This window comes from Episyrphus balteatus, chromosome 3 (genome assembly GCF_945859705.1).
Source record: "Episyrphus balteatus chromosome 3, idEpiBalt1.1, whole genome shotgun sequence".
In the NCBI taxonomy this organism is placed as follows: domain Eukaryota; kingdom Metazoa; phylum Arthropoda; class Insecta; order Diptera; family Syrphidae; genus Episyrphus; species Episyrphus balteatus.
Genome location: NC_079136.1, coordinates 70,811,231 through 70,828,487, shown reverse-complemented (window position 1 = coordinate 70,828,487; position 17,257 = coordinate 70,811,231). Strand labels below are relative to the sequence as shown.

At 31.6% G+C, this 17,257-nt stretch overlaps 2 protein-coding genes across 2 annotated transcripts; one reads left to right on the top strand and one right to left on the bottom strand.

The window, feature by feature from the left end:
• The first annotated feature begins 437 nt into the window (after positions 1-437).
• On the top strand, positions 438-4,798 carry LOC129915069 (uncharacterized). The gene is made up of 5 exons (XM_055994530.1): positions 438-544; positions 633-700; positions 755-1,094; positions 1,155-1,356; positions 3,583-4,798. The coding sequence occupies exons 3-5, from the start codon at positions 790-792 to the stop codon at positions 4,606-4,608; spliced, it is 1,533 nt and encodes a 510-aa protein (XP_055850505.1). The 5' UTR covers positions 438-544; positions 633-700; positions 755-789; the 3' UTR covers positions 4,609-4,798.
• Positions 4,799-4,843: 45 nt separating this feature from the next.
• LOC129915548 (uncharacterized) lies at positions 4,844-7,116 on the bottom strand. The gene is made up of 3 exons (XM_055995151.1): positions 6,983-7,116; positions 6,534-6,883; positions 4,844-6,474 (listed from the first exon to the last, which is right to left on the bottom strand). The coding sequence occupies exons 2-3, from the start codon at positions 6,875-6,877 to the stop codon at positions 5,451-5,453; spliced, it is 1,368 nt and encodes a 455-aa protein (XP_055851126.1). The 5' UTR covers positions 6,878-6,883; positions 6,983-7,116; the 3' UTR covers positions 4,844-5,450.
• Between the last annotated feature and the right edge of the window lie 10,141 nt (positions 7,117-17,257).

Genomic DNA, 17,257 nt, shown 5'->3' with positions numbered 1-17,257 from the left:
TTAATACTAATGACAACATACTACAACACATAGAGGAAGGAATACCTAGAGAAGCGACTTCGGTTGGTTTTTCTCTTCCACCCTACAAGCTGCAATGAGAGGAAAAACTCCACAGTGCTTATATGTGGTAGTTTTCCCGTGCATTTTAAATGGCACCAACACATTCAACTGTGGAGTTGAGCTCAAAACAATTAAAAACAATTTAAGTGCTCAGTAGGAAATAAATTCATAAAAAAAATAATATAATAAATTCAAAACACGAACCTTTTTTTTTTATTTCTGTACATATTTATTGAAAGGTGGGTGTCTGGAGTGAGCTATTTGAGCTATTCAAGTTCATGTACAAACCAAAATCATGTTTAAATTCAAAATTTGTGAGGACATCTACTGGTGAAAGGAAGGTATTAAACGATTGTACTCCATTGTATATATATTTCTATTGACAACTAGAAAAGTCAAAATGCGACACTAGTGGGAAGTAGAAGCAACTACGTATACACATCAAAAATCGGGATCCATAAGCATTACATGTGTTTTCAATCAGGTAAAATAATTAAATAAAAAATATTAACTAATTTCATTTTAAACAAAATATATCTGAATAACTTAATTGATATTTTCTATTTCCATAGCACTCAAGTTCTAACCAAAAAATTGAAAGCCAAAAGCGAAAACAAAGATCCAAAGACTGCTGTATTCCGTGAGTACATACGTATTATATACAAACAATTTTATGTAAACAATTGAAAATAAGTCACAATTCCAGGATTAAGTGCAGAATCCACCCAAATGGATATTTCTATTTCATTCTATGACATAGTGCAGTACTTTGATGGGGTGAAGAGGTCCATTAAGGAAGGAGAGGAAATAGTGAAGGCAGGCTGGGTGTATGCTATTGGCCTATCACCACCTCCTTCTACAAACGAAGTCACAGCCATAGTTGTTGCTGTCTCTTCCATGACCTCGAAGCCCCATGAAGTTAAATTGAAAACTCTTCATAAAGATCATCTCTCATGGACATGCACTTGCTCCTGCAAAGCTGGCTGTGGCAGTAAGTGCAAACACATAGCTGCTTGCCTAATTTATATCCACAAGTAATTAATTTAAAACCAAATATATACCTACCTTTATCTTTATTTGTTTTCATTATACAGATATCCACACTTAGATATAATAAGTTCTACGGAGATAACCCAAAAGTGGGGTAAGTTAGGCAAGCAGTTTGCCACTCAGTTTTGCTCCGTAGATGCAAGTGATCTCTGCCACTGCCGAAGACAGATAAAAGTTTTCGAGGATGTTGTGAATGAAGATATTCAAAAAGAAATTTTTCAAGGTTTACTTGCTGGTAAGTTTAAATAAAACCCTAATTCGGTGGCCACAACCAATAACCGCTTGAATCAAAAAAGAAAAAACTGAGTTAGTTTCACTGTATTGGTACCCATTTTTTGGTTTGCCTCAGAAAGAACTCAATATTTTTTTAATTCGATGTGGATGTAGATTGAAAAAATGGCAAGCATAAGCCCACTTTTTTTTCTTAACTTAGACGATTATTGATTGTGACCACAGAATTTATACTTGCCTAGTATGCTGCTTTCAATGGGAAGTGAAATCAAATTTGAAATGAAATACAAATTACTTTAATGTTCATTTCTAAAAGCACATTTAGTTGCTTTTGATTCGAAAAAAAATTGCTCCTATGTACCTACTTGCCACAAAAATAAATAAAGTTGTTTTTTGACAATTTTTCATCCTTTTGAAAAATAGTGTATTTCTGTATGAAAATTTCACTTTGCATGAATGCGTAAATAAATAAAAAAAAAAATAACTTTTTTGTTGACTTCATTTAAAAATATCAAACAATTGAAATTAGTTTTGATATAGCTTTTAACTCCACAACTCCACGGAGTCTTTACGACATACAAAATATAAAACAGCTGCATCATGTTTACTGATATAGTAGTTTACTGGAATAAATGGATATAATAATTTTTCTTTGCTCATAATTATTCAAAAGCTCGAAATTGTAAATAATCATTTCGGGATAGGGCTGTAAAAGTAACGACAAAATGAATACCCGCATATATACGTTACTTTTGGTTCTAGTACCCGCATCAACGATATCGTTACTTAAGGTATATTTCGTATGTTTCGCATGTTTCGTATATTCATATGTTTCGTATATTTCGTATATTTCCTACATATGGTATTTTTGCTATGTCTCGTACTATTTACGTTAATAACTTGGTATTTTGGTTACTTTCGGTTAGTTTTCCCTGGAATTGGAATGAGAACGGAAACAAAAAAGGCATTACGATTTTTTAAATATATATTAAAAGTAAAAACGACATAAAAAATCTAATAATGCACGATTTTGAATACTTTTGCAGAGTGAGGCAAGCCCATATTGGGTTTGAGCATATTTCAGTTAAATGCCTTTTACTGAAAATTGAAATTGCTCGTGGGACTGAAATTTTTTTTTAGAGGCTTTTGAAAAAATCTATTAACGCAGGATTTTTAACGACAAGATAAAGTTTCCAAAATGGTATAAAACTTTTCTCTAGCTTATGTACTTTGGCAGAGTCAGGCAGACCCATATTGGGTTTGAGCATATTTCAGTTAAATGCCTTTTACTGAAAATTGAAATTGCTCGTGGGACTGAAATTTTTTTTTAGAGGCTTTTGAAAAAATCTTTTAATGCAGGATTTTTAACGACAAGATAACGTTTCCAAAATGGTATAAAACTTTTCTCTAGCTTAAGTACTTTGGCAGAGTCAGGCAGACCCATATGCTGAAACCCAATATTGGCAAGCCCATACTGGGTTTCAGCATATGGGTCTGCCTGACTCTGCCAAAGTACTTAAGCTAGAGAAAAGTTTTATACCATTTTGGAAACGTTATCTTGTCGTTAAAAATCCTGCATTAAAAGATTTTTTCAAAAGCCTCTAAAAAAAAATTTCAGTCCCACGAGCAATTTCAATTTTCAGTAAAAGGCATTTAACTGAAATATGCTGAAACCCAATATGGGTCTGCCTGACTCTGCCAAAGTACATAAGCTAGAGAAAAGTTTTATACCATTTTGGAAACGATATCCTACAATGGGCGACAAAAGCCTTGTCATTCCAAAATAACTTACTAACTTCGAATTTCGTGGAATACCAACTTATGGCGTTTTCGATTGGCAGTCCGGAAGCGTCCGGAATCATTCTGAAAAAATTTTATTCATACAAAACTGTCAGTTTTGTGCGAATAAAACGCTTTCAGAATGATTCCGGACTGCCAATCGAAATTACTATTATTCTAATAAGAACCTTTTTCAAAAAAAAAAAAAAAAAAAAAAAAATTCCATCTAAAAGTAATTTAGTCATTTTTTTTTTAAATTTTCTAAAGCATTCAAAATTACTTTTAAATGCAAATCAAACAAAATAGTATTCTTATTGTGTTGGAATACAAATTTTTTGTTTATTCTTGGTTGGAGAAATTGTTAGGGACTCAAAACAAAACCATTCCGTTTTTCTAATTATAATATTTAGTTATGAAATAAAGGCAACAGTTTCAGATTTTTTTTAATAAAATAACTTTTAGAAAGTGCCACATAGAAATACTTCTGATTTCACAACCACTTGCTGTATTTGGATGAAACAAATGGTTTTGAGTTTGAAATTTTATAATAGGTCCTTAAATAAACGCATTTGTAAATTTATTTGTAAAATGTTTACAGCCCGTCCTGACTGTGAGATAAACAGGTATTTTTTACCAAATTCAAGAAATTCCGAGGAGATTCGAGAAGATCAAATGGCACAAGCGCCTAGTCAAGAAACATCAAGATTAGCTCAACAACCTGAAATACAAGAATTTTTTAAATTAATCACGCAATCTGATGGATTAGAGCTTTTTTTACCATATCTTCAAACCTTCTCATCTCCTCAACAACTGAATATTTTATTAAAGATAAAGAAAACAAAAGCTGAAATCGCTACAATTTGCCAAGAAACCTTGTGTCAAAACAATGCACGATGGCTTCTGGAACGAAAGTTCAGGATAACTGGTAGCATTGCTTATAAACTGTTCACGTACTCTTATAATAAAACTCCAGATTGGCCAAAAAAACTGAAGTCAGCATACGAGAACAGTTTCAAGGGCAACGATGCTACCAGATATGGACAACAGGCTGAGAAACTAGCCAAAAAGTTGTATGGCAAAAAGTATTGCCTTTTTGAAGTTGGCCTAGTCATATCTTACAACCTTCCATTCCTGGCTGTAAGTCCAGATGGGGTTGCTTTCGACGGCGATGGTTTTCGCCTTGTTGAAATTAAATCTCCAGTGAAGGGAAAAGATATGACAACAAATCACCTTCTGCCGCATCTTAATTTTCTCTTCATAGAAAACGGCAAATATGATTTAAAGAAACGTCATGCTTATTATGGTCAAATTCAGCTCGGCTTGGTGGTATTGAATTTGGAATTGTGCGACTTAGTTATCTACTCCTCATTTGATAACTCTTACGAAGTTATACAAATTTACAAGGATAATGAATTTCTAGAACTGTATATAAAGAAACTTTGCCATATATACTTTGAACAAATTACTCCATTTTTACAAAAGGAATAACGCTGCAACAAAGTACAACTTTTTTATAAGAAACTAAACCCTTTATTTTGCATTTGTTGTGAGACAGTACGATGGATACTAGTTTCATTGTTGTTTATTGAATTACCTTCAAAGGTCCCATTTGTGGTGATGGTAAGAATTTAATTTTTCTATTTTTGGGTTCCAACTTTCCTTTTTGATTTCTCATATAATTGAACTGGAGCATATCTAACTAAGCAAATTTAAAATTAGGGTAAGGTATAAAAAAAATAGTGTGTTATATTTTTATCTTCTTTTTATTTTAGGTAATTTACGATGCGTTTTTATCATGATGAAGGATCCTCCATTGAAATTATCTGTGTTTTTTTTTTTAGTTCTATAAAAATGTTTCTTTAATTCGACAGTTTTTGTTTTGTTATTGCTTGTAAAGTGTAAAGTATATTTTTAATTGTGCTTTTTTGTTTTTTTATTTACTAACAATTTTTCGCTACTAAGTCGACAGTATTCTGATTACTTTAAAGTATAGTATTAATTATGGTTTTTTCTAGTACCTGTTGTATTTTTTGTTTTTTTTTTTTGTATGTAATATATATTGCGATATTTTCTACTGTCTTATTCGCATTGTATTCTTTTGTGGTGTTTTGCATTACAATTTTGTTTCTTTTAAGTTATATAATAAATTTTATTCAAAACATGAAGCTGAAACCAATGTCCGTCCAATTTAAAAGACTTGAAATTTAGTTATTTTTGTATTTATTTGTATTTGTATTAAAAAAAAGTTAGGTTTAAGGTGTTATGTTTTTAAAAAATAATACAAAATAAATGCTAATAGTATTTTCAAAAAATGTCTTTTATTTTTATATTTAAAATTTGCTATCATCTAATATAGGTGTACCATAATTTGATAGACCGCATAAAACTATCATAATGTCGTCTATATATGGTATAACTGATGAATGGATTTTATCTGATAGTATTTTGAACATTTTAAGTCTAGCAAATCTCCTTTCCACATGTACTCTCGCTGCAGCAATTCTAGTGTTTCTTCTCACATCTTCTCCCGAAAAAGGTTCGAAATGAAATTTAGGTCTTATCATTTCAATTCCCGCTTTATTGAGCTCATCGCCGATCATGAAGCCTTTGTCGACCATTACTGCGTCTCCTGGTTCCAGTTTCGAAAGAAGATCTGAGCGGTTAAATATCGCCTTATCCGAAGATCTTCCACTGGCAACTTTGCTCAGAAAGTTTATAGCTCCCGATGGTGAAATTCCAATCAACACTTTAAGCGTGGCTGCTCCCTTATATTGTGAATAAACTCCAGTTCTACATTTAAGGCATCGGAACGTTACCGTCTTCATCTCCGTGCAGTCTAAAATTGTCCTTACATTTTGAAAATACTCAAAGCATTTAGGCATCCTCTTCGCATTTTGTTCCCTTGTCGGCCAGTATATCAAGGGTCCAACTATTTTGGCTAAATGCTTTATTGTATCGACAAAATAAAGTTTAGCTGTTTTCTCGCTGATTTGGAACAAAACGGCCAAGTATGCGAAAGTGGAATTATTTTTAAGTTTGGACATGGTTAGAATAATCCTGTCTCTCATTGACATGTAAGGAGTTTCTTCTTTTCGTAACTTAAAAGATGCGTTTACTAATGCATCTAAAGTACTTAAACCATCTAGTCCTGTAAACGTTTTTAGTTTTTTATCCGTGTCGCACAAGGAGCTTACAATAGTTGGATTTAAATTCACTTGAATGCCTTTATTGCAAAAGCGACTGCAAATGTCGTCAGTACCACCAATATTTTCAGCATCCTCATCCTCGTTGTCAATCCTATTCGTTTCTTCTCCGACATTCCCTTCTCCATGATCATGTTCTTCACATTTTCGACTAGAAAAAATGTTTATTATTAATATTTACATATATAATATAAACAAATCGAATAATACCTTCTAGCAATGGACAAAGCTCTAGACAAAATTCTTCTAGATCTTATTTGATTGGTTTTTACCACAGATTTGGGAAGGTTTTGCGAGGGAAACGCACCCTTTACTAAAACCGGTCGTGATTTAGCGTTGCCTTTATTTCGCCTCAGGACTTGATGTTTATGGAAATGCAACTCACATATAAAAAATTGTTTCGGAAATTGTTTTCCCATCCGAAGAGTCCCGGACCATTTCTTCAAAAGAATAGGAGACTCCCGAACATCTTTTGGGAGATGGAACATCGATATTCCATCCTTCCGATATGAGTTGCACTGGGGAACCCCACAGTGTCCATTGTTAGCAGGCATGGTTGTCTGGAATATAACAAAAAAGATTACATTCACTGACACGGCACTTTATGGAACACGAGCTTCGATTTTCAATAGAATTTTGTTTCTAATTTATAGTTTTACCTTTTCTTTTTACGAATACAAGTTTTTATTTGTAAATTAATACTTTATTTATTGTTTATAAATAATTTTTATTAAAGCACCACTCAATTTTCATATGTTTCCCGCAATTTCTGATATTTTGATGTGTATAAATAGTTGCAACTACTCTCCGCAAGGGCACATGGGTCAGTTGTCAATAGTACTATCAATCCATGAAAATACTTTAGCGACATCTTTTGGTAGATTTGCACTTCAATTTTCTGCATGAGGTTCAAACATAAAATAAACTAGCGATCCCAGCGGTGGCGACGCAAAATAGAAAATTCTACTTCATGAGAATACTATAAGAATATATATACAATGTGTACTCATTGTATATATATTTCTATAGTACTATCAATCCATGAAAATACTTTAGCGACATCTTTTGGTAGATCTGCACTTCAATTTTCTGCATAAGGTTCAAACATAAAATAAACTAGCGATCCCAGCGGTGGCGACGCAAAATAGAAAATTCTACTTCATGAGAGTACTATAACAATATATATACAATGTTGTACTTTTCACACGTATTCACAGATAGGAAAACAAGAGAAAAATAAGAGAGATTATCTGAAATTAAATTTGCGGGTGTTTTAGGTAAGGGGGGTACGAGTCGGCTCTCTAGGTATTCCTTCCTCTATGGCTCAGTAGAGGAATAAATTCATAAAAAAAATAATATAATAAATTCAAAACACGAACCTTTTTTTTTATTTCTGTACATATTTATTGAAAGGTGGGTGTCTGGAGTGAGCTATTTGAGCTATTCAAGTTCATGTACAAACCAAAATCATGTTTAAATTCAATATTTGTGAGGACATCTACTGGTGAAAGGAACATTATAGCTTTCACACGTCATTGTATATATATTTCTATAGTACTATCAATCCATGAAAATACTTTAGCGACATCTTTTGGTAGATTTGCACTTCAATTTTCTGCATGAGGTTCAAACATAAAATAAACTAGCGATCCCAGCGGTGGCGACGCAAAATAGAAAATTCTACTTCATGAGAATACTATAAGAATATATATACAATGTGTACTCATTGTATATATATTTCTATAGTACTATCAATCCATGAAAATACTTTAGCGACATCTTTTGGTAGATCTGCACTTCAATTTTCTGCATAAGGTTCAAACATAAAATAAACTAGCGATCCCAGCGGTGGCGACGCAAAATAGAAAATTCTACTTCATGAGAGTACTATAAGAATATATATACAATGTGTACTCATTGTATATATATTTCTATAGTACTATCAATCCATGAAAATACTTTAGCGACATCTTTTGGTAGATCTGCACTTCAATTTTCTGCATAAGGTTCAAACATAAAATAAACTAGCGATCCCAGCGGTGGCGACGCAAAATAGAAAATTCTACTTCATGAGAGTACTATAAGAATATATATACAATGTGTACTCATTGTATATATATTTCTATAGTACTATCAATCCATGAAAATACTTTAGCGACATCTTTTGGTAGATTTGCACTTCAATTTTCTGCATGAGGTTCAAACATAAAATAAACTAGCGATCCCAGCGGTGGCGACGCAAAATAGAAAATTCTACTTCATGAGAATACTATAAGAATATATATACAATGCACACGTATTCACAGATAGGAAAACAAGAGAAAAATAAGAGAGATGTATACCAATTATCTGAAATTAAATTTGCGGGTGTTTTAGGCAAGGGGGGTACGAGTCGGCTCTGTAGGTATTCCTTCCTCTATGCTACAACATAGCATTGTTAGTTCGTCTTGGTTTGAGTCTTAGTTCAGCGCATTTAAAATTTGACCCAGCAGTTTGTACCTCCCCTAATATTTTTTTCTCATTCAATACAGATTTGGCGGATTTTAGTTTTTATTAAATTACCGACTTCTATTCATCCTAGGTAAAAATTTTTAGGTAACCTAAAAAAATTTAGATAATTCAATTTTATATGTTAAGAACTTTTTTCGATATTGTGTTTTAAAAAGCTAAAAAAAAGGAAAATTTTTAAGTTTTGGGGAAATATAAATACATATATGTATACCTAAAAATATAAATTTTCAAAGAAAAATTATTTGTTTTCAAAAATTAATAAAATATTTTTTTTTAGGTCCAAAAAAATGTTTTTTGGTTACTCAAACGCTTTTATATTCTTTAAAAAATATTCACGAACCAGAAATTCAAAAATCAGGAAAACGGACTTATGTATGACCTGTAATAGAAATATTTTCTTGGATTCTGATTTTCTTTTCAATGACTTAACTGACTTCAAAGAAAAAAAAAAAAAAAAAAACAGAAGCTTTTGAGCAGCTATGGTAAGTAAAATTCAAAAATTAAAAAAAAAATTTTAAATGTCAAATTTTGAAATTCATGCAGAACGTGTCTATCAACACTTATAATTTTGACGTGGCCAAAGGACTTGTCTAATTGGACACTGCTTTCTCGCAGGTTAAATAACATTCCTTTTAGTAAATTCAAAAGGAAGATGTGTATATAATATGTAGACAGCTAGCTGGAGATCAATCTGGCTGGTAGAGGCTATTGAAAACGTGCTTCGCATACCGTATTGTAGCGCAACATAAAGTGAGTGACTTATTAACAACGTTACATAATTTTTGAGGTCCCAAATTATATATTTTTGGATATACATCCAAAACAAGCCTTTGGGCAAAGTTCTGTATTTATTATCACAAGATTACAACAACATTCTTTTTTACACCAAATGAAAAGAAAACATGAACTTGAACACCTAATTTTTTTGGCTCACAAAACACTTTGAACTCTGCAAGAAAATGATGAAGCTACTTTGTTGTTCAAAATACACAAAAAGTTTCCATGAAACATAAATGCACAATGGCTAACTTTAACAAGAAATTTATAGCTTAACATTAAGCTAGGAGGAAATTTCATTGCACCTTCAGCTACATCAACAACCTTCCACCATTCAACCCTTTCAAAGTCCATAAGTTGGCGTTTCAGTTACAAAAGGTTAAAACGTGAAGTTCATTTTTCTTCTTTTTTTAACCTTTTTTTTTTCATTTCTCAATAGATGACTCCGATCCGACTACTTGACGTCACAAAAATTGTAATCCAACGCCCGCCGCTAGTTTTCAATGTTCTTAGAAATACAAGGAAAAAAAGTACAAAAAAGCAAAAAACAACACGAAAACATTTCGCCCATTCATCTAATTATTATCAACCTCCGTCATGGTTATAGTTACGCAGTGATGTTGATGTACTTTTCTTGGCTTCTTGGACGTGGTACAAAAAGAATAAAAAAAAAGAAAAATGCGATGGAGGAATAAATTTGCCTCAAGAGGATTCGCTTAATGTATCCTGTGCCTGGGATCTGGGATAATAGCTCAACATTTAAGAGAAATATATTTTTTCTTTTGTTAGTCTATTTATTGCAACTGTTGAATAAGGTATGGCTGGCTACGCTATGACGGTCATAAGGACTGGAACTTCCAGCCATTATGTAAGGGGGTATAAAGTATACAGTCATCTGTGTATATAGTCGGCTTTCCGGACAACAAGACCACCACCCCGGTGAAATGGATAAAGCAAATCTAATTGGTTCTTAAGATAATTAGTCCTTTTTTAAATTGGGTTATATCTATTAAGAAAAAAAAGGAACTGCACTATAGCACACAAGTGGCATAGAGTCGTACTATGGTTGACTTGCTTGATAAAGTTGAGAATGAAATGCATAAATGCGATTACGAGGACTCAAGGACTCTCTGTCCGTCCGATGTTGAGTTGAGAGTACAAATTCCGTTTTCTGCTTTTCAATTACAGAGTTTTCTGTGTTTGTGTTATTTCTGGCCTGTGTTTAGAGATGAAAAGGAAAAATTTGTTTGCTTTGCAAATTAGAATTAATTTAAATTTTAAAGTTGTGAGTTCTCAACTTTACGATATTACCTAGATGTATTTTTATGTCTTGATTAACCTAAAGCAAGATTCTCCTTTTCCTGACAAATCACCATTTACAATTTTTTATGAAGATTTGTGACATGTCCTGATTGAAATCCCGAAGTTTATACTTTGAAGGACAATACAAAAAAAATCACACTGAAAAGTCTCACACGCTGTAACAATGGCTGTACAAAAATTCCAGTGGGCTGCTGGCCAGTGGACGTACCTACAAAAATTTTAACTGATTAACGAAAAAGCCTAACATAAGTTCCAGAAGTCTGTTCAATCTCTTCTTGCAAGCTTTTACGAAAATTTATAAAAACAAAAAAGTACGTATACGCCTTGGTGACCAATTTTGTAGTTTTTCTAAACTTTGACTTTCACAATTCTTAAGACGAAAATTAACCACCAAGACAAATAGTAAATATAAACACATAGCAAAGCACCCTGTCATATGAATGAAATTCTTGTTTGGAATTCTCAAGATTGGTTTCGTTCAATTGTTTTCCATCAGGAAGTAGGAGTGACAACTAATTGCCCATCTCGAAAACTTGGCATAACACCAAGTTGGCTGAGTCGGTTTTTTTCTTTTGGACCACCATAAGGGTGCAGTAACCTAGATCTAATTAATTAGAAAGGATAAAAAGTTGGGTTATCTAGAGGAAACCCAACAAAGTGAGCGAGCATATATTGATAATTATTACTTAGGGGAAAAGTAAAAAAATCGTGTACCTATGAAGAGGGGGTAACCAATCTCATACGGAAGCTGTAGCATCGGTATGTGTAAAAGGGGGGCTACCTAATATAAAAATTGAACATACAAAAAAGGATTAAAGAAAAGAATATACCTTAGAGAAAAGGAAGACAAAAAAAAAATAGATTTAAAGTTAAGTAAAAATAAAAAAACATTTTCAAAAGCGTTAGAGCCGTTTAAAAAAAAATAATTATTAATAAATAGTATGCACCTACATATCTACATAATTAAAAAAAATATAAAATTAAAGTTGGTATGCCATTCAGTAGAGATTTAATCAACATCCAAACCCAAAACTTCCGAAAAATTCAATGTACCGTTTTCGTTAATTTGATTTCTCATAAAAAAAATAATTTTTTTTATACAAATTTTAATTTTTTCAAAATTGTATTTGTTGATTTGTATTAAAATGATATTAATGCTTTGTATATGAAAAAAAAAATTCTTCGAAATCGAATTATTAGTTGGGAGAAAATCAGTTAAAAAAAACCTTTCTACCGATAATAACGATTTTCGAAAACAAAAATTCATTAACAAAACGTTGGAGCCGTTTTTGAGAAAATTAAAGATTTCCAAAATCGGTATATGACACATAATGTACCTACCGATATATTTGGTCCAAAAAAATTAATTTCCAAAATTCATTTGGGGTGTCGCCATAAAACGCTACATACGTTTAGGCTGTAGCCCCATATACAGACAGACAGACGGACGGATTAAGTTGGTCAAATTACCCCCGAACCGGGGTTAGTTTGCTAGGGCTATGGAAACAGTTGACTTTTTTCATATTAACAGCTTTTTGATACTTAAACTATAAACAAATACAATTCAAAGTTATTGTTTCGTTTTGAACCTGAAACGAGCTAGCCCGGTTATCCCTACTTGGTATAGAAGCGTTTTCTTGATGTCTCACTTTCTAGTTAACGACGAGACCGATTTCAATGAAAATTTTTGTTAACTAATGTTTAAGTAACTCAAATATTAAAAATAAGGAAAATAAAAAAAAAATATTTTCGGATTTTTAAAAATAGTTAAAGGTATATTTTTTTTTTTTTTTGAAAAATTAGTTTTTGAAAATGGACTGATGAATTTTATTAGAATTTTGTTTTTTGTGTTAATATAATGTTAATAATTTCTCTTCAAACAAAATTTTTAAATGGCTCCAACGATTTTCAAATTTTTTCTGGAGATTTTTTTATAAACCAAAATTAAATGGCTTACATCGTTTATTGGTCAAAATAAGATGAAATATTCTAATAGCTTTAAACCGAATTTTATACAATTTTTAAGTTTTTATTTAATTTTATAAAAAAAAAATACTTTTTTAAACAACTTTTAACATATGTACATATGAGCAAGTACGTGGGACCTAGTGGTGCAGCACATGTATTTGTGTAAGATTGTCATGATCTCGAATGGGAGCAAACTTTATCCGATTCACTGCTTCACCTGAAGACTCTACAAGCAGGGTTCACCGTTGTAACCCTTCCGTATTCTGTATTTTTCGCAGGTATTTGAGTTTTTTTTTCAATTTTCACAAAACTGTCCGGGTTTTGTATTTCCAGATCAGGGTTTTTAGAAAAAAAAAACACTCGCCTTCAAAGAAATCATATATAAACTTGATTTTTAACTATTGTCACGTCTGCATCCAGCTGTTCGAAGACTGAAACTTAGGACAGTCAAAATGTCAGCAAAATTCAAGCAATGCATCTGAAGTCAACATAAGTAAATAAAAAAAACTAAAAGAGAACCAAATAAAATGTACCTTTGCACAGCTTAATACGACACAAGTTCTTTTTAAGTATATAAAGTTTTGGATTAAGGATAGCACCGAAAATTGAATTTCTAAGAACTTTTTCAAAAACACAAAATGTACCATTCAAGCAAATACTTCAATAAAATTACTTCCAAAAACTTCAATTTTTATTCAAACAGAAGCCCCAAGGCTACCAAACGTAAATATCCCTTTTTTCTATCCTTTCATTCATATTTAAAACCTAAACTTTAAATCCTAACTCTTTTCTTCATAAGTATCTACCTGCCATATGGACACAAAATCCCACAAGTTTTCGTAACAATTTTACTTTGTAAAAAAAAAAAACACAAACAAAAAACTTTGAACGAAAAAGACAAACCTACAAAACAAATGTTTTCTTCGTAAACGCACGGTTTTGACAGAAAACAAAATGTCAAGGTAAGTACCAATTCAATTGAAGAAAAAAGAAAAACTTCTTGCAACACAAACTGCAGAAAGAGAAAATTTCAGAAATTTAAAGACAAACAATCTTTTAAGTGCACACAAAAACTTAAGTCACTACAAAAAAAAACTCCTCCTTATCCAAGACATTTGCATTTGTAGCCACATTAAGTTCTTTCATCGAGTTTCTTGTCTATGTATCTCGTTAAAGTGTTTCATGAGTTTTTCGTTTTTTTCTTTGAACTGTTAAACTTAACAAAAAGTTCATGAAACATATGGTTGCTCAGGCAAAAACTTTTTGAATTGCATAACTTTCTCTTATAGAAGAAAGAAGACAAGATATCAACTTTCCCAAAAAAATCCCTTAAAAGGAAAAAAGGACTTTCAAGGGGAAAAAAAGCTTTCGAAAATGGAGAAATTTTCTATGTTTTTTGGATGGACTTTTTCTTGGACTGTAAGCTTCAAGGATATTTTTAAATGAATTTCCTTCAAATAAATTGAATGAAATTGGACCATGCGCAAACCTTGGACTTGAATGCACTTTAAGGAAAGAATGAATTGATGAAGGTTGGATGAATCCAGGATCCCGCCAACTGGTTGCTATTTGTGATGTTCATTGATTAATTTATTCTTCAGTCATTGGTAGAACCACGTGCTAAACGGTTCGTATTATGTTCAGACCTCAGAGGAAGATGCGTGTCGCACAAAACCCTTACAAGGATTACGTAATTTTGGTAAGGAAGTAAGTTGATTTCTGAAAAGAGCTGATGGATGAGTCGAATATACGTTTAAATTTTAAAGTTCAACAACAAAGCGAGACCATGACTTCTGCTTTTTTATATAAAATAGAATGTGTATCCTTAACAGGTACACCTTCTACACATATTTATTTTCCAAAACATTGCTCCTTGTTCATTCCATTTTTCCACCAACTCAACTCGAGGATATAGAATAGAATCAGCAGAGCCTCATATTAAAATACCTACCACCTATAGAAATGCAAACCCAAGTGGCATTAGTATTCATTAATTCTAGGCAATTTAATTGCTTTCTTTTAGCCGGGTTTCTGCTCTACTCGGCAATTGCTGAATGCCGCTTAGCCTGGAGGGATGATGATGATATTCCTGCCTTATATTTGTTCAGTTTATATAGAAAATAAAAGTTAGACAAATAAAAAAAAAAAAAAAATATTTTGTCTCCATCAAAATTGAGTGCCTTCGTGCTTTGTAATGTTTTTTTTTTTTTTTTTGCAATCAGTAATGCTCATTTTTATAAGAATTGTTTTTCAATGTGACGACTGACAACGATGATGATGGCGGGGTTTTTAAAATTATGCTAATAAAAATTTTTATTTGAATTTGTTTTTTTTTTTCATTTTTTTAATGAAATTTCACTGAAGAACTTTTTTTTGTATGATTTTGATAATAATAATTTTTTTTTTCTTCTACTTTTATTCTTATCAAAAAAGAATAACATAAAATCAGTTCGGTTTGGGAGTAACTCCCAAAGTAGAAGAAGAAAAATTCTTTATCATGACTTTGCGAATTTAAAGTAACTTCCATTATGGTTTTTTTTTCGTTACGGTTCTGTGGTGCTGTCTGCTGTGTTATTTTGCAAGGTGTCAAAAATGTCAAGTTCATTTGTCAGTTTGGTATAAGGCTTTTAAGAAAAGTACATGCTTTTTTTTAAGAAATTTATGTTAATATCGGTGTTTTGGTATTTTTATGTTTAACATTTTTTTCTTTAAACGATCGATATAATGTAGGTATGTGATTTAAGGGAAACTGATTTCACTACAAAAGAACTTTGAACACAAATCAAAAGTTCCGACCGTGAATTTTCATCTTAAGAGATTAATCTACAAACATATGTGGATGTTTAATGCTAGAAGAAAGAAAACTTCATTCAGTTCGATTGATTGGAGTTATTCACTTGTATTCTTCATTGGATTAGTTGAATTTTATGAATTTATAATTCACCAGATGGAATCAAAAAATTATTACACTAATAAATTTTCATTTAATTAGTGAACTTTTGAGCTGATATTCCAAAAACAAAAAGATTTTTAAGTACAAAAAATATAATAAAAAAACAAATCTACAAAAAAACAAGTCTACAAAAAAAGCAGGTAATTGAACGTTTTTGTTCTTATGTTAAAAATTGCTTCAAATACTAAAGCTTTTTAAAAATTCTATTACGTGGTTTTAACCTTAAAACTTTAGGTGCAAGAATGTAACCATGTTCCCCTAAAATATTAAAATTCACAGTCTATTCAGGTTGTGATTTTTATAAGTGTCTGTATTCATGGACCAAAATTTTGCGTCTTAGTAAGGGTATGACAGCATCTAACTGATGAGCCCACTGTCATACCTGGGCGAAACGCATATGGAGTTGAGGTCACTTTAACTTTTTAATCATAAAAAGTTATTAACTTTTTAATTGAACTTAAAAAGAAGTACCTATGTCATTTAGAGCCCCCGCACACTACATACTTTCTATCGGCCCACAGTTAAGTCGGTCTCTTAATCAGAATGAGAATGTATCAGAGTGATCACACTACAACGATTAAGTATCGGCCGACCAAATAGTTTGTTTGATCGAAAAAAAGTTTTCTACACTTGCCTTCAAACTAAAATATTTCCTATTTTCTGCCTGTGCGTACACTTGGAGCCCAATCCGACTAAACTATCGGCCGATAGAAAGTTTGAAGTGTGCGGGGGGTTCTTAATTTACTGTACCTATAACAAAGAATTTTTTTATATTAAAATTTAAAAAAACAAATACATTATTCATACCATACATTAAAAAAAAATTTCAATAAAATTCATCAATCCGTTATCAAAAAATTAATTTTTAAAATAACTTCACTTTTTTAAAAATCTTAAATTGTTTTTTTCTTGAAAATTATTATTTATTAGAGTTACTGCAACGTTTTTGTACCAAATAGTTCATTGAAATCCGTTGGATCGCTTACGAAAAAATCTGGCATCAAGAAAACGGTTCAATGGCAAGTATCGTTAGATACTAGACCAGTAGGTACAAAAAACTATTTTTGTTATTTTAAAAGCACGACCTTATTATGTCACATTAAACTTTTTTTTTTTTTGTTATCAAAATCAATAAACCGTTTTTGACAACAACAATCATTTTCAATTTGGTCATATGACAATCAGCGTTAATTTTCCTTAAAAATAACAATTCAATTTCCAAATTACCAAAAACATTTAATTAAGAAGTTTGAAGTAACTGACACTTTTTTTGCATTCTCTATTACACCTATGTATGATTGTTTTCTCGAGTTCGATTTTTTCTGAATTTTTGACAAGAAAGTGATTAGCTAAGGTCCGGTTCACAGTGATACTGTGATGTCCACCATTCTATAAATAAGGT

Excerpts from the sequence above, each read along its gene's own strand:
- LOC129915069 (XM_055994530.1), top strand. The coding sequence starts at position 790 with ATGGATATTTCTATTTCATTCTATGACATAGTGCAGTACTTTGATGGG. Across the intron at positions 1,095-1,154 it reads TGCCTAATTTATATCCACAA|ATATCCACACTTAGATATAA; the intron begins GTAATTAATTTA and ends TTCATTATACAG. Across the intron at positions 1,357-3,582 it reads TACTTGCTGGTAAGTTTAAA|AAAGTGCCACATAGAAATAC; the intron begins TAAAACCCTAAT and ends AATAACTTTTAG.
- LOC129915548 (XM_055995151.1), bottom strand. The coding sequence starts at position 6,877 with ATGCCTGCTAACAATGGACACTGTGGGGTTCCCCAGTGCAACTCATAT. Across the intron at positions 6,475-6,533 it reads GCTTTGTCCATTGCTAGAAG|TCGAAAATGTGAAGAACATG; the intron begins GTATTATTCGAT and ends CATTTTTTCTAG.